Source organism: Pimephales promelas, chromosome 16 (genome assembly GCF_988280905.1).
Source record: "Pimephales promelas chromosome 16, fPimPro1.hap1.1, whole genome shotgun sequence".
Taxonomy (NCBI): domain Eukaryota; kingdom Metazoa; phylum Chordata; class Actinopteri; order Cypriniformes; family Leuciscidae; genus Pimephales; species Pimephales promelas.
The window spans coordinates 9,968,659-9,992,788 of record NC_142784.1 but is presented as its reverse complement, the minus strand read 5'-3'; the positions used below and the strand labels follow the sequence as shown (position 1 = coordinate 9,992,788).

Genomic DNA, 24,130 nt, shown 5'->3' with positions numbered 1-24,130 from the left:
ACTGGAACACCTTCTCACATTTTATTTAAGGAGTGTGAAACACCATTAAGAATTTCGCAGTTGCCACAGGCATTAAAGGGTGTAAGAACTGGGTCAAAAGCTACACTCTATTGACTGATTCTAAGCAGATGTACTGTTTGCGTCATTACATCTGATAAACACTGAGGCTGAGTTGTACCGGATAATGCCAAAGCAGTCTGGGAAGTTTCTTCAGGGAATATAAACACATGACTAGTGTTGTCACGGTACCAAAATTTCAGTATTCGGTACCAATACCAGTAAAAATTCACGGTTCTCGGTACCAATTTCGGTACCAAAGCTTAGTTTAAATTTACATATATTTAAGTGTTTATCGCGGTTACAAGTATGGAAACTGTACATTTGTATTATAAACACTTTAGAAAAAATTTTGATAAAATGACCTAAAATAAACAATAGTAGCTACACTAACACATTTTTAAAGTTGTTTGTAAAGTTCTAATCCGTTAACATTTATTTAATGCACAATGAATGAAGTGAACAAACATGAACAATCAAGTGTTTCTATTAAATAACATTTACAAACATTAATTAATGTTGTAAAAATATATTGTTCACTCAATGTGTTGATGTGAAGTAGCTAATGTTGATAAATGGTATCTTATTGTAGCATTACCAAACTATACAGGAGATAAAACATGTTTTATTTGACTTGACTGTACTTTTATTTAATCTAAAACTGCATTCATATTTAATTTTGAAAAGGCTTTTTAAAACTGCTGAGTTATAAAGGCAAGAATACGCCTAGAACTGGCACTGACATTAAATGACATGGGGATGCATCGATACTAATACCAGTACTCTGGTGTCGGGTGAATACTACTGTGCTCATGTACTCGTAAAACTACCCCGAAAGCACTTTAGAGGCCGTTCACATATCGCGCGTGTTTTTTTATTATATTTTTGCGCGTGCTTATTCTTTCCAAAGCGCTTGCTCTCACGCGGCGTCTGTCGTTGCTATGCAACGAGTTTTTATTATGAGCGCGCTTGCCTCGCGCCTATATTTCAAATTGCGAATTTACATGTAATCGGCCTCTTATGGCAACGTGACATTAGCCTAATCAAAATATTTCCATATGTGGCTCTTTCCTCCTTTCGTGTCAACAAGTGGATTCAGAAAGAGAGCATATCAGCGTTATGAAGAGGACGCAACTGTGCACCTTTCAGACAGCGCGTCTAGAACTGGATTAGGTATTCGGTACCTAGAAAAGCTGGTACCGTAACATTTTTTTTTTTTAGTACCGACTTGGTACCGAAGTACCGAGTTTTTTGACAACACTACACATGACTAACATAACTTCTGGAAGTCACAATGCCATTCAGTCCATGTACACACTGCAAGAGCTGTTGGCTCATGTCCCGATCTCATTTCACTCCTCCTACTTTCATGTCTACATTACTGTTAAATAAACGCAAAAAGAGACAGTGACGACAGTGAAGGATGAGAGAGGACCAGGCCTGGGACATTTGTAAGAGGGACTGCCACTTAACTTTCGTTTTGTTGTTTATTTTGGTCATTAAAATAATGTTGAACGTTCCTTGGTTCGACTGTTATACTCAAATTTCTGTATTTATTTCACTTCAGGAAAGGGAGGAGTTTCAATTATTATATTTAGATTAATTTGAATTTCATTAAGTCATCACCTTTTATAGTTTAATAAATCACCCTAAGCATATTGCGATTCCTGTTTTTCTATCCCCAAATTTAATTAAGACTTTTTTCCCCTTCTACCATTAAAGATATTTAAGACTTTTTAATTGTCTTAAATATGATTAAACTGAATTTAATACTTTTTAAAGACCGGAGGGGACCCTGTTATTACCTGTACAAAAATGGTATTCGTGGGTGTGCAGGTTGAGGAATTGTTCCCTGTGTGAGATTAATTCATTTTAGTACGTAGGTGGAGTGAGAAGGGACTTCCCTGATCCTTGAAAATGGAGTGACGTCATCAGGGATTACTACTATTTAAAATGAGAGGAGGCTGATGGCGGCACTTCTTTTTGCTGGAACGATACAGACTTTGACTATGTTGACTTCAATTTTTGTTCAGCTGTCCTGCTTATTATTTTCGTTTTGTTTATTATCTTATGTGTGTTAATTATGTAATCTATCGTCTGTGATTTCTTATATGATAATCCTTGTCTTTTTCAATGGTTTAAATGAGCTAAAGTTGGTTTTGGACCATAAAGGTGATGATCCACAGGGCAACTTTTTGAGCAATGTTGCCGTCAACGGACAACCAGATGAGACACGGTGCACACGACTGATCTAAATATTCCAGATAGAAATGCATTGCCCATTTTCAATGGGAAAGTGCCCAAGCAACAAATGCTTAGCAAGATTGTCCAGCAACATTGCTCAAAAAGTTTCCCTAAGTATCATCACCTTAAAACCCACGCATTGAAAAAAAAATTGCATTTCTAAACATGGTGGATTCAGAATGCGGCCTCAACTTCCGGTTCACACAGACTTTAAGGTCATGACACAACGTGACCTAGTTTTTCCAGTTTGTTCCCACCTCTAGCACTAGTTGGACCCCCGTCTGCTTTTTGAACAGGTGACGCGATGAAAGCCACTGGTTCTTTGATGTCGGTTTAGTGTGTCATGGCTAAACGTTTGCAGGATGTCTGAGGCTGGTACATGCTTCTGCAGAAGCCACACATCAATGGATTTTCAGCTTAATTTATAAGAAACTGCTTTTGAGAACCAAATTACTGGTGAAGCATACCACTACCCACAAACGTACCCACAGTCCTATATACTGTAACCATTGTAATCTCCAGTGGAAAACTTTTGCAGTTATATAGCATCTATCCAACTAAGGATGTCACGGTACCAAAATTCCAGTAGTTGGTACCGATACCATTCAATTTTTACGAATCTCGGTACCAGCAAAATTAAACTATTTTATAATTAATTTAAAAAATAAATTATATATATATATATATATATATATATATATATATATATATATATATATATATATATATATATATTAAATTCAATTCAATGACATTATTATTTATGACGGTAAATTTATGAAAGCATTGAAGGCTACATGCCGTTAAACGAAAATATTGATGATATTGAGAAATATTGCTTATAGAAAAACAAAAAAATCAAGTGAAAAATAAGCAACCTTCTCGACACATTATTAGTCGAGTAGTCGTAGTATTTTTATTCAAAGTCGGCATGAAATCAAATTTGACAAATCTTTTTATATGTAATATTGTAGTGTTTATTATAAATTATTTATCGGTGCACTTCATTACTTTTTTAATGTACCCTTGAAATCTTTAATCAAATACATTACCCTTCCCTCCCCCATCGAAACGACCTCTCTCTCTTTTGGCCACATGGAATGGCAAAAGGGTGCGGCCACATCTGATGAGGCAGCGGCTATTGGTGCATCACCTCTCAGAGAATCGCATTCAAATTGTTTGCAACGCTCAACCTCCAACAATCCAATCAATTCCCGAAGGATGAAATCTAGCCCTGCCCTACATTTTTTTTTCTAATTTCAGAAGCCGTTTCACTCGGATATACGTCATGACAAGGAAAAAAGGATGATCTCAACTTCCATTTCACGGCGACTTTAACAGAGACTTTAATTTTGACAGTTTGCTAAGAACTTTGAGTTTCTGTGCGTGAATGATATGACGATAGTTTTTCTCAAATGAAACGGTAAAATGCTCATGAAGTGACTCTCAGAGCGCCTCTGGAGATGACATCATCATATCGTGAGACAGCAGAGACTGAAAACAGAGCAAGCGTCACTCGTGTTTCAGTGTGTGTGTGTGTGTGTGTGAGAGAGGTAACGTTAAATGAAACCACGCGCCTGCGTCGTTCATTCACACAGAGACAAGCAGATATGCAGGGTTCATCTTTAAACCATCGTTTTGCAGTTTAATATAGACAGACATCACATCAGCAGCGAGGACGCAACTTCACGCCCTTTGTGAACGCATGCGCATCCAGAACCGAGTTTGACCGGGTACTCGGTACCACCGGGATTTGGTATTGTGATGTTTAAAATTTACTGAAGTCCTAAATATTTTGACAACACTATCTCCAACATTGGTTAATATGGGATGTTGAAAAGAAAATACAACAATTTTATGTGTTATAATTGGGTCTTCATCCATTTACTGATTTTCAAATACTGTCTGACTTAGAATATATATTTTTTTAATATTTATGAATGATGGTGCTATGGCTGGTTTGGTTCACGGCTTAGAAACTTTTTTTTAAAAATGTTTATCAAAGATTAAGCTTCTAGTGAAAATATTAGTGTTGGGTGATATTCTCCATAGTCATTTTGTGCTATCGTCAGCCACGCCGGGCGGGGGTTGTAGAATAGTTGTCTCATTTGATCATTTACTCAATTATTTAATTAACTTTGTTTTATAATCGTGGAGAATGACTATGTTTCTATCATTTTGCGAGCAAAAATGGAGTTTATGAATTCAATTAAAATGTATTTGTATAGTGCTTTTCACAATAAACCTTGTTTCAAAGCAGCTGAAATGTCATGTTGCAAAAATATTTTATCCAAAAGGCCAGCCCGTGGATCTGACACATGCAATTTGCAAACTTTCCACGAGTTATACCGTTGAAGGAGTCTCAAACCACAGACAATTACTCCCTGAAAGTGAAAGCAAAAACTTACCACATTGTCTCAGAGATGACGAGAGGTGAATCTATCTCCACATAAAAACTTAATTTACAACCTTAATATTTCTCCAGCGTAGCAGACATTAATGATAGTATGCTTATGTGTGAAGTGTGGATGTCGTCACATAGCAGATATCTCAAACTATCATTGTGACATGATACTATTGATCTCTATTCAGAGAACAATACTGGATCTACTTAGTCTTAACCACTATTGAGTCTATGAACTGCTTGCTTTCAAACATCAAAAACTTCAATCCAATTAAAAAAAACAAACACTGGAAACCTGATCTCATTGTTACTCCCTGTAATTACTCTTTTGTAAGGTGCATGTGCAGGAATTCCATGAACGTGAATTGACAATAGCAGCACTGCAGTAAGGAACTGGCACAATGGCCATGACATCGATACGCGCCATTGTACTGTCACTGGAGTTTACAAAGTGCATTCTGGACAACTCCCCTCATGAGGCGAGCAGAGTAGTCACGCTCCACACAATGACTCCAGTCACTAACTCAACGTGTATGGTGGCTATAAGCTGTAGCTTGAGCCTTTCCCTTATCTGTCAGTGACGTGAGGATGACGTTAAAGGCAAAGCATCAACAGGATTCCAAAAGGCACCAATAACCGCACATTACCTGTACAAGTGCTTCACCAAATAAATGTATCCCACTGCTAAAGCTAAACATTACAAGGTGGATTTGTAAGACAGTTGTCTGAAAATTAGTCGTGTCATATGATTACCTTCCTGGCGAGGCTTTCAAAGCGACCTCCACAGGCCTTGCATGTGTTTTCTGGAGCAGGGGGTGATGGGTAACTGCTGAAGCCTGAGTTTGTGAAGGTCTGATGTGGTGTGCTACTTCTGGTGTTCTCCACAGTGGGATCATCCAGACCGAGCCAGCCGCAGCAGCTGGCCCACATACTCCACACCTACTGCAAGAGAAAGAGAGATGCTTAAGTTACACCTTAAATTAAATCTGCTCAGTCTTCAAATAGAATCAAACCACCTTAGTCCTAGAAGACAACGGATGCACTTTTTCAAAAAAAAGTAGATTGGTCTTCTCGTATCAATACCCTTGGTAGTGAATTAGCGGCATGGAAAAGTTCTTCCAGCGTCAGCCAGGGTGGCTGATAAGCGCTCGGCTGGAGTCATTTAGCTGAAGAAGTAGGACTTCCATAATTTATTCAAAGGCCGTGTGCAGTCTAAACCACAGGAGCCGTGCAATACTCCTACTAGGTTGACACTGTATCTCCCTCTCTCACTCAAAGCCAAATAAAGGCTGTCTGATCCAGTATCACCACCATGGTTATGTCTCTCACCATTTGGGCCCATTGTGTGGTGAATCAACTGATTAGTTTAATCACTCAAAATACTTAACACAAGAAAAAGAATTGGGTAACTCCTTCCCATAACCATTGTCCAAGGCGTACCGTATTACCATGATCACCCTCAGGATTTTTACTTCAGTAAGACATGCTGGTATAAGATAGTCTTGACTAAAATCCACTTGCAAACAAATATTAAAGGTTCTCTGAGCGATGTGGGGCCAAAACATTTTTTGTCACATACATCAAACGTCTCCTCACTATCGGCTAGCTACCTGTCCCCTAAACACACTGTAAAAAAACGCGGTCTCTGTAGACACCACAGGCTCCACAAACGGCAACAAAAACAATCATGTCTCACCCGGACCACGAAACCTAACAAACAGTGTTCCAGCCAATCACTGGCAAGAAGTATTTGAGGGTGGGTCTGGGGGGTTAGTGCGCGTGCACATGAAGGGTGTGTGTGTGTGAAGGAGAGAGAAGCATCAGAGGGAAGTTTGAAAAATGGCCGACACACGACCAAAGAGACGTTGTTCTGAAGAACAAATTAAAAAGAAGAAGGAGTCGGATAAAGAACGTGCGAAGTTCCGAATTTACATCGGTAGCAAAGCTCTTGAACGATGGCGAGAACTCCGGCGGCAGAAGGGCTTCCAGTCCGACATTCAGGTTGCTCTGTTTTTGCTGGACAGGTGGGTAACGTTAAATTGTTTTTTTTCTTCTAAATTGACGCTTATGTTCGCCAAACCCACACAAGGATATAATTAGCTAGAACTATGCACGTTCACAATTATTTCAGGAAGCACGGAAGGGAGGGGGAGGAGATGAGATATGGAGGAGGGAGGGTCTAGCTAGCCTCCGATTTGTTTGAAAATATTCCGAACGTCAACACCCAGGATCGCTTAGAGAACCTTTAAAATTAGAAACCTGTATGACCAGAATCGACACTAAGTAGTTATTGTCAACATTACAACAAAATTGACATGGTTTCTTTTCCTGGTTCAAGGATTAAATGATTAATAATAATAATAATAATAATAATAATAATAATAAATAAATAAATGTTTGGCTTTGTAATCTTTCATCAAAACTACACATTTCTTGATTATTTCAACTTTTTCGAACTGCTTTTCTTTACACATGCCTCAGATGGATGTATAAAGGTCATATTTATACCAAAATAAAAAGTTCATAAAAAACTGGTCTCAAAAACAAGACGTTCAAATGGCACCATGCACACATACACAAATAAAAACTGAATTCTAAAACACATACTATGAGTTTAACAAAACTTCCCTTCCACTTTTATACAGGAAACCAAAACTTGCATCCATGTTGAAAAAGACAAAAATCCCCAAACCCAAACAAACAATTCATATTACTTGGTGTCAGCAAACATGGTAGCATGTGCAAAGTTCAAAACAACAAATGCTCTCACAGTCCCCACTGACCATCTGACTGGACATTGTTACTGCTGGGCTGTCATAAAACACTCCAGCCCCCCTTTAACCCCTCAGGCCTGTAGTGTCAGTACACCCAAACGCTCCCTAGTAACAGACCAACAATAGCTGCACTGTGGCTAGACAACACACACACACACCACTCAACAGCAGGAGGATGCTTGTAATGCCTGGAGTTACAGGCGACGGGTCACATGGTTGAGGGCAGAGTGGAATTATGAATGACCCATTAGGTTTGCCCACCACAGAGAAAGAATCGGAAGTTTAGGAAGGATAGGAATATTTTTTACGATAACAGTTTTAAAGCTAAAATTATTCGTGCAGGTCTATACAAACCGGTGTAGATGTTACACACTTCCAGAGATGGAGTGCACGATTCTTGTTTGCCTTTAAATTAAATGCAAACAATAGAATAGAAACACATTCAAATACAATGTGTTGAATGTTGAATCTGGGTTTAACTCTTTATTTGACCAAGGGTTTATTAGTCGTATAAGTTCAGCATCTGAGACCCGCCCCATAAGTAAAGCAACCAACCTGTGTACATAAGCCAGGACTTACTAGCAGTGCAGCGTAAAAACAAACTAGATTTGCATATTCTGAGAGAAATCCCAGCGCTTGCAAGAAAGATCTCTTTTCCGGCCTCGCACAAACTGCCTTGCAATCATTTCCCAAAATGTTATTTGTGTGGATATATTACAAACTCTGTAAACAGGACGTTAAGAAAGGCCAGAGAGGGGGCGTGTTGAAGACGGGCGAGAAGAGGAGAACAAAGATGTGCCTGCAGATACTTAACAACAAAGCACAACAGGTTTTGGGTGGGGGTTTATATTAATGTATATCTGAAGGGGACTGAATATCTTCAGAAAAGTTTTGATGGCATTTTTTTTTTCCTCTTACCTCCATGTAATGCCTTGTCCCATAAGCACCATCAACTGTCAGAGAGTGATTTTGTGTTTTCATTCAGTCCCAGTCAGGTCTGTTGTTTTTGTTTTGTGCAGGTGTGTCTTATGGAGCATAATTTGACTAAAGCAAAAACAGAATGGTCTGACTTTACCTTAAAGTGTCATGAGATTGTCAGAGAAGTGTCATTGTTTTGGCCTGGTTGTTAACACCTCTGAGCGTTAGTCTGGTGTTCAGGTGCAACACCACTTTCCTTTTTAGATTATTAAGTGCTAAAACTGCTTTATGTGCAGTTCACATGTTTGCATACAATTTGTTAAGTTTTGTTGTTCAAATAAGGGCTCTTTATAGTGTACAGCATTTTAGCAGAGATACATTTTTTTCCATTAACTTAATTAATTAGATTCATTTAAGGTACGTGTCAAACTCAAGGCCTGTGTGGCTTGCGTAAGCTCAAAAGGCATATGATTGTCTTAAAATTAGAGCCCGCCCGATAAAGGATTTTGAGGGCCGATACCGATACAAATATTTGTTGGTTTTAAAATCCGACATTCTGATGTATCAGTCGTTTTTTTTTTTCTCAAAATATTAACAGATTTCCCTAACATTAGTTATTTGTAGGTATTTATGAGTTTTAACTAAAATAATATGATAATGCATTTTAAAAAACGAACTTGTTTCTTTTATTGTCACAACAGAACAGACTGATGATAGTGGCATTAGCTAGCTTTGTGGTTAGCTAGTCTATGATGAGCCATAATTTAGCAATAGATAACGTCATACTGCAAATTGTAAAACATACATTTTCAATATAACTGGCCAAGGAGAGATGATACGTCTCATTGCTATAACGGTCACGCGCTATTAAAGAAATACTTAAGTTAAAAGGACAGTCAGTCAACTACACTATCAACATAACGTAATTATTACTAGCTAATTCCGCTTCACTCTCGGCTTATTTAACAGCAGCAAAACTGGACATGATAGTCACAAATTTTGTCATGCTTATTTGAGTTAAGTGAACTGATGGGGATGTTCTTTTAATTGTTATTCAAGCAATGTATGTATCGTGACCAACTCAACGAGTGTTGCCAACAGGTACGGTTTAGAGTGCCCTCTGGTGGACAAACTATACAACTCCAACACTCAAGACAATGGTTCAAGCGTATTTCGTCCGTTTGTATTTTATTTTTGAAATATTCATTTATCGTCATTATAACTGCCGATCCCGATAGTTTGGAAAATGCCTAATATCGGCCGATAATATCGGCCTGCCGATATATCGGTCTGGCTCTACTTAAAAAAAAGTATGCTTACAGCGTACATTGACCAAAAACTAGGCTTACATCTCCCACAATGCATGAATGCATGTCGATTTTGTAACCCGCAAAATGACGGCATCGTGCCGCTAGATAGCAGTGTTTCCATATCGGCGCTTAACGGACCCGGTGGAGTTGAGAGAGATAAATAACCCAAACTGAAAATTTATAAACTAAAATGTCCAAAAAGAGAAAAATTGATGCAGAGGGGAGGCAATTTAAAGAACGATGGGCAAGTGAACACATGTTTGTACTTCAAGGAGAAAAAAACGGTATGCTTCTGTGTGGTGAGGCAGTGTCGGTGATGAAGGAATACAATTTACATCGGCATTTTGACACCAAACACGAAGCGAAGTATGCTAACTTTAGCCTCCAAGAAAAAAAATTTAATTGTTCAAGAATTGAAAAGCAGACTGCAATGGCAGCAAAATATGTTCACAAAAGCCACAGAAAAAAAAAAATTACGCAGCCGTGAAAGCTAGCTTTATTGTGGCTGAAGAAATCGCCCGCGCTTCCAAGTGTTTTTCAGAGGGAATATTTTTGAAGAGGAGTATGTTAAAGGTATGCGAGCAGGTGTGCCTTTAATTAAAAATATCAGTTTGTCTAGAAACGAGTTAAGGAAGTGGCAAGCAATCTGACAACACAGCTGGCCAAAGAGACACGCACTTACCAGACTTTTTCATTAGCTGTTGATGAAAGTACAGATATACTGATACAGCGCAACTAGGGGTGTCCATGGTTAACCGGTTAACCGATTAACCGTTTAATATTGCATAACCGAGTGAAACCTTTTTGCTCGGTTAAGTGGCGTGGCGTCAATACATATTTGCACAAAACTTTTGCGTTTTTTTTTCTGATTGTCGATAAAAAAAATATTGTGAAATGAAAGCGTTTCTATTAACGGTGTTATGCGACTAAAACATTTTTTTTTCCCTTTCGCGATAAGCCATTCCAAAAATAATGGCAACGGACGTTGGTATATCACAGCCACCGAACTAGACATTATAATTTAGGAGGAGACGTGTGTGTCATCCAAGTATTAATGGCAGGGAAAGTCACAGAGTTTCTGGGTGTTTCTCCCTCATTTCTGCATTTCTGTCTTGATTGTGGCATTTCTTTGAGGTTTTGTCTAGTAGGCTATTCCTTGTATCTTTTATGAATTTTAAAAAAGAACTCTGCCTCGTATATGTACGGTCAGTGTACTTTTGTGTTCATTCGTTTCCCCTTATTTAATCCGTTGGCCTAATTGCAAAACGAAAAATGAACGGTTGTTGTATTTTGTAAAACGCAGAGTTGAACACCAAAATGTTCATTTGAACTGTAGGACTACGTCAAATGCGGCGCAAAAATATATAGGCTAGTATATATCGACGAATTTTCAGATATTTGTTAGATTTTTTTGCCCCTTTAAACATTTAAAATATTTGACAAATGAATATGGAAAAAAAAAAAGATTTTACTGGTTTTCTGAGGCCAAATTAGAACCTGGAAATGATATTTTCCCCGCAGTGCTGAATGAGAAGAGCCGTAACCACAGCCTACAGAAAGGGGATTTATAGATGATTTATAAGATATAATAAATGTGTCTGATAATAAAATAATATAAAATAACGAGGCATTAATTGTTTATTAATAAACTATTGTTTTCTAAATCAGTTTCTGCTAAAAACAAATCTCCATCCCCGGATGCACCTTTAGAGAGAAATATATAATTAGCTAGGCTATAATTATATAGTCAGAAGATATTGGCTTTTGATTCGAATTTGTTCGTTTTAAATTGGACATTTAAAGCTTTAGTCTAACCAGTAGACTAAAGCTTTAAATGTCCAATTTAAAACGAACAAATTCGAATGCGGTGGCTGTTTCAGTTCTCGCGCTTCAGTTCACGGAGATCATGAAGCGCGCCTGTTTGTTAAAGCACAGCGTTTTCTTGTTATTGTGAGTTTACGCAAATAAATGTATTTGTTTTAATATTTTCTGTATGACCAGAAATGAAAGAGTATTTTAAGTTGTTTCCACTGAAAGAACTGCAATGAAACTGCAAGTGTTCACATGGGCGTCTCGCAGCCTCCACAAAGCACACACACTGGATATGCGTCAAAATATTGTGTTTATTTGTGCTTTGTTCCTTTTTTGGATAAAAGTGTCTTCTACATATGCAGCCTAATAAAATGTTACAATAATGATGATTATTATTATTATTTGCGGACACTGAGTTTTTGCGAAATGGACGTGTTGCCAATGTGCGTATTTTCAATTGGCAATTTCAATTTGAAGGGTGATGGAAACGCGCCTACTTTAACTGCTCTGAACTTACCACTGCGTTTTATTTCTATAAATTAATTTAGTTTCAAATGGGGTCCAACCAGTTATCAAAGGTGTTAAAAATTAACTCTGTATCTCGATGTTGCGGCGCGCACATGGTTAACCGAGTATTAACCGATAAGGGCCTCGGTTAACGGTTAATGAAAAACTTGAAAACGTGCCGCCCTAAGCGCAACTATCCATTTTTATAAGAGGCGTGAAAGCAGACTTCACTATCAGTGAGGAGCTTTTAGATGTAGTTTGTCAATGTTATTCACTTAAAAAGTTTGATCTTTTCTTAACCTGATAAATTACAGGGATTTATGTTATAAAAACACAGAGCAATGTGCTGCTTACATATATTTTACATTTATTTGAATGCATTTGCTGTATTTGTACACTACTCAAAGCGCTTTACATTGAAGGGGGAATCACCTCAACCACCAGTAATGTACAGCAAATTATAAAAGATTCAACCAGGCGGCGCTCAGGTAAAGTATATCCGTGATAGGTGCTCTTAGGGTAGGGAAAGGATCCAATGAAACAACATGCAGGTCCCAGGCACTCAATAAATGGATAATGAGGAGAAGGCGAAATGTACAGCATCCAATTGGATGACAAATGCAGAGAGAGTTATTTATCAATATGTTAAGAATTAGCTGCTACATTTACATAGTAAATAGTTACAACTGGCCCTTTGAGGCCAACCATAATGCTGATGTGGCCCGTGGTAAAAATTAGTTTGACACCCCTGATTTAAGGAGTGACACAATTAGTTCAGTAAACAAAGAAAAGAAGAAGCAGCAATTTTAGTTTAGACCATATAATTATGGGTCGCAGCTTAATTGGCCATGGGGAGATGTGGGTCCCATGGTTAACCCGGTTGAGAACCGCTGCCCTAGAGGCTGACAGAATCGGGGCAGAGTTTCGAGGGTTTCAGTTTCAGTGGGTGGAGCCTACATGAATATTCATGATTTCCTTTTCAATAGATGTTTTCATAAAAGGTCAATACGAAGTTGGTAACACTTTACTTGAAGGGGTGTGCATAAGACTGACATGACACCTTCATAACCATGCCATGACATAACCATGACATTATGCATGTTTATAACAACTGTCATAAAGTGTCTTTCGCTCAATAATGACATTTTGAATGCAAATATGGCATTGTTTAAGATGTCTTTGTGACATCTTGACATAGACCACAACATCATAACCTGTCAGTGTCTTTGTCATGACAACTATTAAGTTAAACTATTAACAACTATTAAGAGGCCATTATAATATTGTGTCATGAATATTGTTCGTGACCTCAACACTGGTACTAATTGAATTTGTCATCAAAACGTTATAATGGCCTCATGACAGCCAATGTCAAACCCAACCACCTGATAGTTTAATGTAATGTTAACCAATAAAGCTAAGTGTTTTCTTGAGTTTGATAATTAATCTTCTATATCATGTTTATGACAGCTTGTGTTGTCTTACTAATATCAAGTTGTCATGACAAAGACACTGACAGGTTATGATGCATTGGTTTATGTCAAGGTGTCATAACAAAGACATCTCAAACAATGTCATATTTGCATTAAAAATGTCATAACTGAGCGAAAGACACTTAACGATAGTTGTCACAAACATGCATAAACCCTACTTCATATTTTTAACATGTCATGATTATGAAGGTGTCATGTCAGTCTTATGAACACCCCTTCAAGTAAAGTGTTACCAACCTCTGTGAACTTAAACTACAATTTTTTATAGTTCGTTTTATGTTGTTTTGTGCAGTCGTCCCTGACTGAATGCGGACATTCACTTCATGTTAGGATAAAGCACAGCAAACTTCAACTACATAGATTTCATTTTGTTGTCATTTTTCTTTGTACCTTGCAATGCTTTAAAACTGTCTTTTGTTATCATTTGTTGAATATGTCTCTGCCCGTAACAAATGAAATAAATGTATTTGTGGACAAAATATTTTTGTAACAAATACAATATGTAAGTTTATTATGATTTTTATTTTACAAACAAACAGAAATTTACAATTCAAATTAACACAAGCATCCACTTTAACTTTGAGACCAGAACACCTGAATGAATACATCTATATAATATTCTTAAATACATGAACCAACTATCATTTCATTTATTCATTGCTATGTCATGTTACCTTACGACACTTTAAAACTGTGTCATCATAGGCAATGACTGAAATAAAGTCCACAACCATATCAGTGGCCTAATAAACATTTTGCAACCTGATGTTTCTCTGTCATGTGTTCTTTCTTTGACGGTGTGTTGGATGATACGCAATGACAATCACTGATGCAATTTAACATCAACAGTTTTCATAAGTCATAAAAGTTTCATTAACATTTTTGTTGTAAAATGGGCTTCAATTAGAGGCACTTTTGACAAGTCTTGACTGGAAGTTGTCTAAGTTTTCCCAGGCTAGTGTGTCCCTTTAAATGGAAATGAGCTGCTGCTCTCAGCACAGAGGGGGCGGAGCTTCAAGAGCTTGTGTGTGTTAGCAGCTCCAATTACCTCATGCAGACAAACACTAAAATATCAGAAACTGCTCTGCCTTTTATATTTAAACATAATATAACACCGAGTCGGACAATGATTGAGAGACTCAAGAAGTGACAACTATCCTAAATTAGCATATTCTGTCATGACAATCTATAAATTGCTCGTGTGGTAACTGTTGTAAGATGCCTACAGAGTGACATGTTATTGCATTTGTGTTACATATGTAATGTATGTGAAGCCAGCTTGAGCAGACTCACAAAATGTGTTCAAATACAACACGCCACCAGCGACACGCAACGACAAAGTGACACAATCCCATTCGTGACTTCCGGCGACAAGCGACAGTGACCGTTGGCGACAGAATGTGGGCATGTCAAGCGATGTGAGAAAAGTTCGAAAATTTCATTTTTATGCAAATGAGAAGCGATTTTCACGAACGACAATAGGAAAGATGACTTTCAGTGGTGTTGACGTCACCGCCGAGTTAGGGTGCTTTCACACCTGCCTCTTTTAGGGGGCTTTTACACTGGGCTGGTTTGCAGCGCCCCCCGCAGCATTGGTCTGGTTTCACACTCAACTTGATTCTATCAAACCCTGGTGCGTTTGCGTGCATCTTACGTCATCGCCAGTGTTGGGAGTAACGCATTACAAAAGTAATACATTACAGTAACATATTACTTTTTGCTGTAATGCAGTAGTGTAAGGCATTACTAATCAATTTTCAGTAATATTTTACTCGTTACATGTTCAGTGAGGCTTGTATTACAGTTGTATTACAGTGTATTGTCTGCTTTTACTTCTTAAAGGCAACAGACTGTGTGAAAGTTTTAAAGCAGTCTTTTAGTGCCAGTTCAGAGCGGTCGCGCCTGTAACATTGTTTTTTCCTCATAAATGCGAACACGAAAACTAAAATAAAATGAATATTTTAAGTTCTATGGAGACTGGAGAGCCAACCCTTCCTCATCCGATGTGCGCAGTGTAATTAACAGAATTACAAAAAATATATTTTGCCTCCTATTTTTTTGTCACGCATGAATGTGTCTTTTCCCTAATATTAAAAATAAAACATAGACTGATATTTGTCTAATGTCTGGAGTCCTTTAAGGAAGTAGCCTATATACGTTTCAATACATGTATTTTCTGAGAATTTTTATTTCAAGTTTTGACTGCAAATGTCATCATGTCCATAATGCTGGACTTCCCCAATTTTAAATAATTTATCCTCGACTAGTTTTGTGGTGTAGGTCTACGTATTTTATAATGTTAACTTCAAATAATACTAATAGCCTAATTTAAAGATAAGGCAGCATTGGATCTGGACGGTAAGGAGAATAACGCTGGAGTTGGAAGAGGTGTGTCGCGATTCTGTAGGTTCGTTGATCTGAGTCGTGTGGCGAATCGCGATTTCGGTTTCATATTGCATATCGTTACAGTCCAAAAGTTAAGTTCTACTAAGTTATTTTGGTGAAAGTAACTAAAAAGTAATAGATGAGTAATGTAACGCATTACAATTCTGGGACAGTAATATTGTAAGGTAATGAATTACTTTTAAATAACAGTAACAAGTAATACCTAATGTATTACAGTTTGGAAGTAACTTGCACAACACTGGTCATCGCAAACGTGCGCGGCGCATGATAGAAAGCAAAACGTGGGTAAATATTGTGGGGACTGCAATTTTTTGTTAATTTGCTGCTATTATGAGCAGTTAAGTGAACAATACAGGTTTACTGTGCGTGTGTCATATAAGGTGGACTTCTGCTTGCAAACAGACTCTTTTGATTTCCAAATGTGTTGCTCTGATTCTATGCACAATGGATCTCACACATGAAACATTCGTAAATATACAAGTAAATATGTAAGTGATTTGCGCAAAAAGAGACCTTCCCGAAAACTCTTCTCCTGATTCACAAATACTTCGTAAGTTCGTAAACGTCAGATGTGATAGTGAAATGTGTGTGTGTGTTAATGAATTTGTAAATGACTCGTAAATGGGACGCGCGTGCCGTGCACGTTCATTCTCAATTACCATAAATCCCGCCCATTAAATCCGACTGACAACTATATATAGGCATCATATTATGACATGAATGCGAGAAAAAGAAAAATTTCTCAGATGCAGAAATTGACGTTTTATTATCAGAAGTTCATTCAAAACGCCACTTTTTATTTTCAAGCGTAGGCTACATAGTGGCGTATCAGGTCCTATAAAAAAGGAAGCTTGGCAGCACATTACAGATGCAGTTAATGGAGTTTCATCTGTTAATCAAACAGTCCCAGATGTGAAAAGAAAACGGTTCGACATTAAGCTTGACAGCTAAAAACGAATTAGTTCAGTTCGGAAAAAGTTCGGCTGGGAGCAGGTGTAGATTTCTTTCGTACCAACTAACATTTAGAAAATACGAACATTTCAATGCATTCTCATCCCAAAGCGCCATATACAACGCTTTTGCAAAAGCGTAAATATCCAGCGCACATGGCACCCTTTAACGTCTAAAGCCTAGTTCACACTACGTGATTTTAAGCCCGATTTAAGCCCGATTTGCAAATCGTTGAGTCGCCGACAAGTCAGGGTGTTATCGCGTGCAAATCGCGGGCGATTAGCGGACGATTAACGCTCGCCAATCCGTTAGTGTGAAAGAGCCAACAACGCATCAAAGACAGCTCGCAGACACCTCGCAGACAGGTCACCGAGCTCAGAAAAATATCTAGCATGCTAGATATCTCGAGCAGTCGCGCGACTCAATCTCAGTGATTTCATGAGTACAGCCAATCATAGGAACGCATGGGTTGAGGACACCAGGTAAATCTTACTTTTTCTTTTTTGCATTTTTTTTTCTCAGAGCATATCGTCGAGCAAACAGTGTGCAGCACTAGTTTCTGTCTGACGTCCATATTCGCGTGTTGTGTTCTTCTCTGCAGTTTCGCGTCATTTCTGGTTCGTTTTATTGCGTGGTTTTTCGTTACAAAACATGATGGTTTCTAGACCAGATAGAATCGTGTTGTTGTCAACTCGTTATTTATTTGAGTATTTTCATGATTTAGACCGTACTATAGTACTGAAACAGCTCTCATTGAGTCACAAATGATATGCTCTTATCATCCGATCGTGGTTGTATCTCTATGTAGTGCGTTGTTAACTCGTGTAGTGAGTTACCTCCTGTTGTCGATCAATCACGTTGTGTTGTGTGGTGTGAACAGCTAAACAACTTGAACACTCATGATTTCACTGAGAGCAAGTCATGTAGTGTGAACTGCACAGTTCAGCCCGACATTTTAAAATCATGTAGTGTGAACTAGGCATAATGAGACGCTTCGGTTATGGTTAAGTTTAGGTATGGTGTAGGGTAAGGGTTAGACCACTAGGGGGCGCCTTCTGCCCAAATATATCTGCATCTCATTTTACGTTAAAGGGTGCCATGTGCGTTGAATATTTAGGCTTTTGCAAAAGCGTCCTATATGGCGCTTTGGGATGAGAACGGGCTCAACATTTTAATGAATCCGAAAATTTATGCCAGAACCACTTTACACACGATTTACTCAAAAATTCGTTCTGCTGGTGTTTCATGAATGACACCCAATGCAAGAATACACTGAAGGCTCACTCTCGCTCGTTTCCAAAGTAAATCATCAACACTATCAAAACATCACAATAAGCTAAAACGCGCCCGAGTCCGTGTTGCTTTCACATTCACGCGAACCGCGGCAGGGTTTGGAAACAACCGAACTCAGACCACCTCCTCCAGGTAGTCTCGGGTTCGGTACCCCAGTCCCATGACAGCGTTCACATTAGCGATTTTTCATGCGAACCGTGCCCCGTTCCAAACTAAACTGCCAGTGTGAAAGCCCCCTTAGTTCGGTTGAATCGCACTAGAGTTCGTTTCCCCCCTTGGTGCGGTTCGTTTGGGCAGGTGTGAAAGCAGCAATCGTACTCGGGTGCGCACCAAAAGTGAACCAAACAAGGTACGCTTTCAAACGAACTCTGGAGCGGTTTGTTTATGGTGAGAATGTGATTTTGAACAGACCCAACTGCCAAATAACTGTGCGTTTTTTGACTAAACCAGCTGCCGCAATCAAACAAAACTATTATTGAGATTGTCAATAGCGCTCCCTTTAAGCCATGACTGACTTACCGCGTTCTGCACTCTCACTAAAATTCGCAAAATGATAAAGCTTGTGCTGAGTGAATTCTCCGCATGTCTGCCGGATCTTCCTCTTTGTTTACTTCTCTTGTCTTGTAATGGCAACTGGTATTCAGCCACTTTGCTTGTAAAAATTAAGAAGAAAAAACGAATTGGCTATGAAAAATCATGTTCATTACTATCTCTCACGCCTTGATCTCATGTAACTCATGTAGCTCTGTTTTCCAAAATTAATATTTTTTAACAAAAGTATATCTTTTTTTAAATATCTTAAATTATTGATTCATAAACACAATTATGATTTTGAGGAGTCAAACCATTTTAAGGTTTATTTCAATTATACTTGAACAAACCCTGCCTTATCATATAGAGGTCAAATTATCTGATATTTATAAAAATTAAGTTATTGAGTCATGAGGAACTGCAGCGATCTTCTCCATGATAGCATTTCCCATCTTTATGTATAATATATAATAAAATAAAATAAAATATGATGCATAATAGCACTTTTAATGTAGTTTCAGGATAAAACAGCACAAGTAAACGTTGAATTACTGTTCATACCTTGAAAATGAGTAAGTGACGTGTATGCTGTGACGTTCAGTGATATATAATCCAATCCATTGACATCTATAAAGAGAAGAAGAACACAGTAACACGTTTATGAGTAACATTTACTAGATTTGCTGGTGCACGTTCCCCTTTTACGCAAGAAGCAATGGAGGATCTGGATCACACCTTCCTCTGTTTGCAAATCTACGTCGCAACTCAAAGCTCACACAATGACTTGGCAACCTCAAACATCCGTGTGTCAGATCACTCTGAAGCTTCCCCTTTAAAACAGGAAAACTTGTTCACCAAGACCAAATGGTGCCGCAGAAAAGTGTAAAGAACAAACATTTTCACAGTATTGATATAACGTTAGCGTTAGTACACTTATTCAAAGTGTGTATACAAGTAATACAATCAGGATTATAGTTTAAACTATAGGTAGTCACTAAAACAAACTTTTACCACGTCACAGTATAAGTATGTTAGAGTATCAGAACTTTAGACTAGCTTTTTATGTTATTTTTGAAGCATCATGCGACACTTTCACAAGCGGTCACGAGCGCAGAAAACAAGACTAACTTATAGTTTAATGGCGAAAAGTACAGGGAAGACGTTTATATTACATCGTTCAAAACAGTCCAGAGATATGCTATTAGTGTGAGTAACTTAAACGTGAGTTTAATTAAACGAGTTTGTTTCATATCTAACTTGCTATATTTATTCCGTCGAGAGGACGTTAAAACTTACCTCAAATGAAACGAAGGCACTCGAAAACCACAGCCGCAGATGTTGAAAACTCTGTATTGATCAATAATCCTTACTGAACAAATAAAGACTTTCAGCTCTTCATTTTGTGGTTGTTGTTTTTTTTTTTGTTGTTTTTTTGGGATGAACACACACGTTTGGTGTTTCGATTTACGCGAAGTTCGTTAGTGACGCTCCGGACCGGTTAGTGGTGTGTACTGAAGCGCAAGCACGTTCTGTTCTTTCAAAACACGAGAACGCGCACGTCGATCATCAACTAGTTTGACGCACGAGCCACTGACCATTAAATATAAAATAAATAAGTTCGGGTTAAAATGATTTTTGTGGTTGTTGTGAATTCTTTCTCTAGGGAGCACCTGCCGTTAAAAAAAATTCTAACACTAAAACTAATCTATTAAATAATATATTATTCAACGAATTGGAACCTGACCAACAGAATAGGAAATTCTACCTACCTCTCAAGCACCGGTTAACCGCAAATGACTGTGATTGGCCCATTCAGGCCAGCGCTGAGAAAAAAAAATAACATGTATCACTTGACCCCGTCTCTGGAACAGGACATTCATTTATACCTGGAAAACTTTAGTATCAGTTTAATTTTAAACATTGTACCCAATTGCTTTATCTTAAATGTCTTAAAATTAGATGTACAATTAAAAGAATGGACATCATACAAGTTTTATTTTCTCACTTAATTATTCTTTTAATTGGCAATATTTTATAGATTTTCTTATATCTTAAATTATACTTTTTTATCTTGATTAGTCCCATATGAATAGTCATCTATTCTATGATATTCCTAACAGTTACCAGGAGGTGATTTAAAAGGACAAATTAAGTAGGCTCTTAGCAATAATCAACTTTTTAAATAGGTAATCAACTCATAATTATAACAAGTGTTTGAGAATGACCAAAGTATATTTCTGAAAGTATCCTTGATGACAGCTTAAATACAACACCAAACTTGTTGTAGAGATTGTTAATTTCCTACGACCTGAGGTAAATTAGGTAGGCAGCGACCTCTCCTGAAATCAAAGAGAAAGTGCAGCGGGTTGAAAAACTGCATACAAGTGCATAGATTGACCGGAGAACCCTCGTTTACTCCTAAACTTCCAATATCACTTATTATATAACCTAAAGCCTATATGCGACTTCAATCATCACTAATGGACTAATCATTTATAATAAAACAATTTTTTCAAGGGTTGTTTGGTCCAGATATTTTGACCACATGGTGTTCATGCGTCGAAATTGGTCTATTAACTTCGCAGGTCAAGATTTTTTAAGTAGAAATAGTATTTTGTGGAACCCAATAACACTGACATTATTTTCATGACTATCAAAGTAAAAATAAATAAAAACAATCTTATTACAGTCATTATTTCAAAAATACATTTTCACATCAGCATGTGTTCAATAGCCTATAGCCTAATCTTAAATAATGTAAAATTGTGTTAAATACATTTTCTCAATCCTAGAGTTAATAAGATCAGCACCATAGCAGGTATCCAAGTGAGGCTGATAGACTTGTACTTTTATCGATGCTGTAAAAAAGCAGGCTTAAATCATCTAGATCAGCTTATCTATCACCTTTCCACATGATAATATTGTCTGGGGTATGTAAACTGAAATTTCTCGGAAAATATATTTTTGCAGAGTTTCGTCAGCAGAACACCACATTAAATAACAGTACAACCCACCGTAGAGATGCCCGTCTCGACTCTCACACAGCCTCGATTTCATTCAAAGATGGCGCCGCTGTGGTTTATTGGTCTAGTCAGGGCAGACGCCATATTGGATTATACTCAACTGTGACGCCACGAAAGGTTCATCACGTCTTTTTCAAAACTCACAACTTTTAAACTGTTTTATGTTGTTTGTCTTTTGAGATTAGTTTTAGAAAAATATGTTTTGTCAGTTGAACAATTGACAAGTAGAGTAGGATCCATTGAACTCTACATTCCTTGTTTTCACTCCGGTCAAAAATTAAAAATGGCACTAGGTATAACTCCTATTTTTTTGTAAAAAAAAGATCACCATAGTCCTACAACTAACAATAGGATTATTTTCTTTATTTTATTTCTAAAGTCAGAATCACCCAACAAAGAGATGTTTCCCCATATTTCCTTGTATTTAGACCACTTGACACCCCAAACCCAGTCTCCTCTTCAAATCTTTTATTCTTTACATATGCAAAACAATCACTCATCACGTGTCTCCTATGCTGAAAGTAAAGACTTCCTGTGTTTGACTCAGTGTATAGACCATTCCTCACCCAACGAAGATAAGACTCTGTGTCTTGTATGGACAAGTTACTTGTTCTTGAAGCATACGACACAATTGCCAAAACTTGCTGTGATAAACCAACTACCAGGTGAAATTTTGGTAAAATAACTTTTTTTAAACACCATATAGCTTCACAGGACACAGAATAAATACATCCCATAATCCTATGTCAAAACATTCATTTCAAACACTGTAAGATGATACAATTTATTGCCATAAACAGTGTAGGAAAATGAAAAGAAAAACAAGAGAATAAAAACAGCCGACCTCTATAATACAGTAAGAAGACAATTTTGAACTTCCTCATAATCCAGTAAAATGCGAGGAGAAGGGTTTCCCATGAGGACTCTACACTCGATCCACTAGGAGATGAAAGTACAGCGGCCGGCGTCACCGGCGTGTCTGGAAATGTGCGAGCAGTTCAATTTTGTTCAATACGCTTCATATGGAAAGGCAGTACTGATGGTGTAATGGATCATAGTTTCTACTTTTTTTTTTTTTTCGTCCTGGAAAGAAATACATTGCAGTCAAGCTGTGGGTGTCGCTGTAGACCCATGTGTCACCAACCAAACCTATCATGCATGCATGTTGCTCTTCTAAGTGAATGAAATACATGTGGCACATTGTTCCTGAAAGCTCTGGATGAGCCAGATTTGGTCAGGTTCGGAAAATCTTTCGTAAAGACAACGCAAGAATTCAAACAGATTCAAAAAAAGCTCTTCACTGTGAAATGGTTTAATTAAGAATCAAGCTCAACGTTTTAATTTTCAAATACAGTAAAGAAATTTAAAGAGCAAAATATAAAAAGCACACGGCTGCAATTACGTCCGCGTGTCTACAAATTCGGAACACAAAGATACTTTGGAGAGGGAGAGAGAGAGATATTTTGAAGTCCTTAAACACAATGGAAATCAACCAGGAGATGTTGTCCTCCAAGTTTGGGTTCTTTGAGGCGTGTGGGAGGAGTCAGCGAGGACAGGCAGAGGCGGAGTTAAGACTATGCCCCGCCCCCTTTCTAGAGCCCCCACCTCCACATGCTTTTTAAGCCAATCGGATGAGGGCTCGTTTGGATTCGAGAGGAGACCAGCACCTCGTGCCCCTGCCTGCGTGTCACTGGGAGAAGTCTTTGAAAGATTTTATGGTGATCAAAGCCAGTAGAATCCAGTATAGCCTTCCGGAAAAATGCAGCCACACTGACACAGATATTAATTCTTAAGAGAACGGAAACATAAAACAAAACAAGAACAGAGTGGTTACACAGGGTCCATTGTAGGAGATGGTGACATTTGCACATGAACATTTTGATAAAGCAATTATTGGAATCAGTTCAACACTTAACAGCAAGATGGCGGTGGGGTGCCGAACGCGTGTAGATCTACCGATTAATGTCGTGAGATGCGCGGCTCCGAAACCGAACACCGAGCGTACAACTGGACTACGTTGTGCTTTGACACGCCAATTTACAGACACGATAAGGACTAGGGAAGAGGAAAAGCACCACGTGTACATTCCAGTGTGCGGTCGAAGGTTTGCGTTTCGGAAAAATCGTCTGAAATCGCGAAGGAGCCGTTTTTTTTTTGGGAAAATCACATCAAAAACCAACACAACTTCAAAAGGTGCAGTCCAGTAAAAATCCAAAGAACAAAAATGCAAAACAATGGTGGTTCAATCCAAAAAACTTAATACTGCTATTCGCGAACGCTAATATAAATTGAACGTCAACCGTGGAAACGTTAGCTAGCTGCCCTGCAATAAGTGCACAAATCAAAACGGCGTCGTTATTCGCGCAATAAAAGGGCTCGGCGTGAGTGTCTACGTCTATAAAACAAG

General features: G+C 38.0%; 2 protein-coding genes across 10 annotated transcripts in view; both read right to left on the bottom strand.

The window, feature by feature from the left end:
• rffl (ring finger and FYVE-like domain containing E3 ubiquitin protein ligase) overlaps nt 1-20,267 on the bottom strand; it is a 28,638-nt gene extending 8,371 nt beyond the window's left edge. Inside the window, exons 1-5 of one of the 7 annotated variants that reach the window (XM_089120970.1) lie at nt 19,997-20,240; nt 19,436-19,530; nt 19,262-19,327; nt 18,689-18,821; nt 5,459-5,647 (exon numbers count right to left, since the gene is read on the bottom strand). In XM_089120970.1, coding sequence (XP_088977096.1) covers nt 5,459-5,635 — 177 coding nt within the window. In that variant the 5' untranslated portion in view covers nt 5,636-5,647; nt 18,689-18,821; nt 19,262-19,327; nt 19,436-19,530; nt 19,997-20,240. Of the gene's footprint in view, nt 1-5,458; nt 5,648-18,688; nt 18,822-19,261; nt 19,328-19,435; nt 19,531-19,996 lie in introns of all 7 variants that reach the window. The other 6 variants (XM_039660072.2, XM_089120969.1, XM_039660071.2 and 3 more) reach the window with 6 other exon arrangements.
• A 2,226-nt stretch (nt 20,268-22,493) lies between these two features.
• The window catches only part of eif4h (eukaryotic translation initiation factor 4h), a 113,385-nt gene continuing 111,748 nt past the window's right edge, over nt 22,494-24,130 (bottom strand). For all 3 annotated transcript variants that reach the window (XM_039660110.2, XM_039660108.2, XM_039660109.2), the window contains one exon: nt 22,494-23,511. In XM_039660110.2, coding sequence (XP_039516044.1) covers nt 23,506-23,511 — 6 coding nt within the window. In that variant the 3' untranslated portion in view covers nt 22,494-23,505. The remainder of the gene's footprint in view (nt 23,512-24,130) is intronic.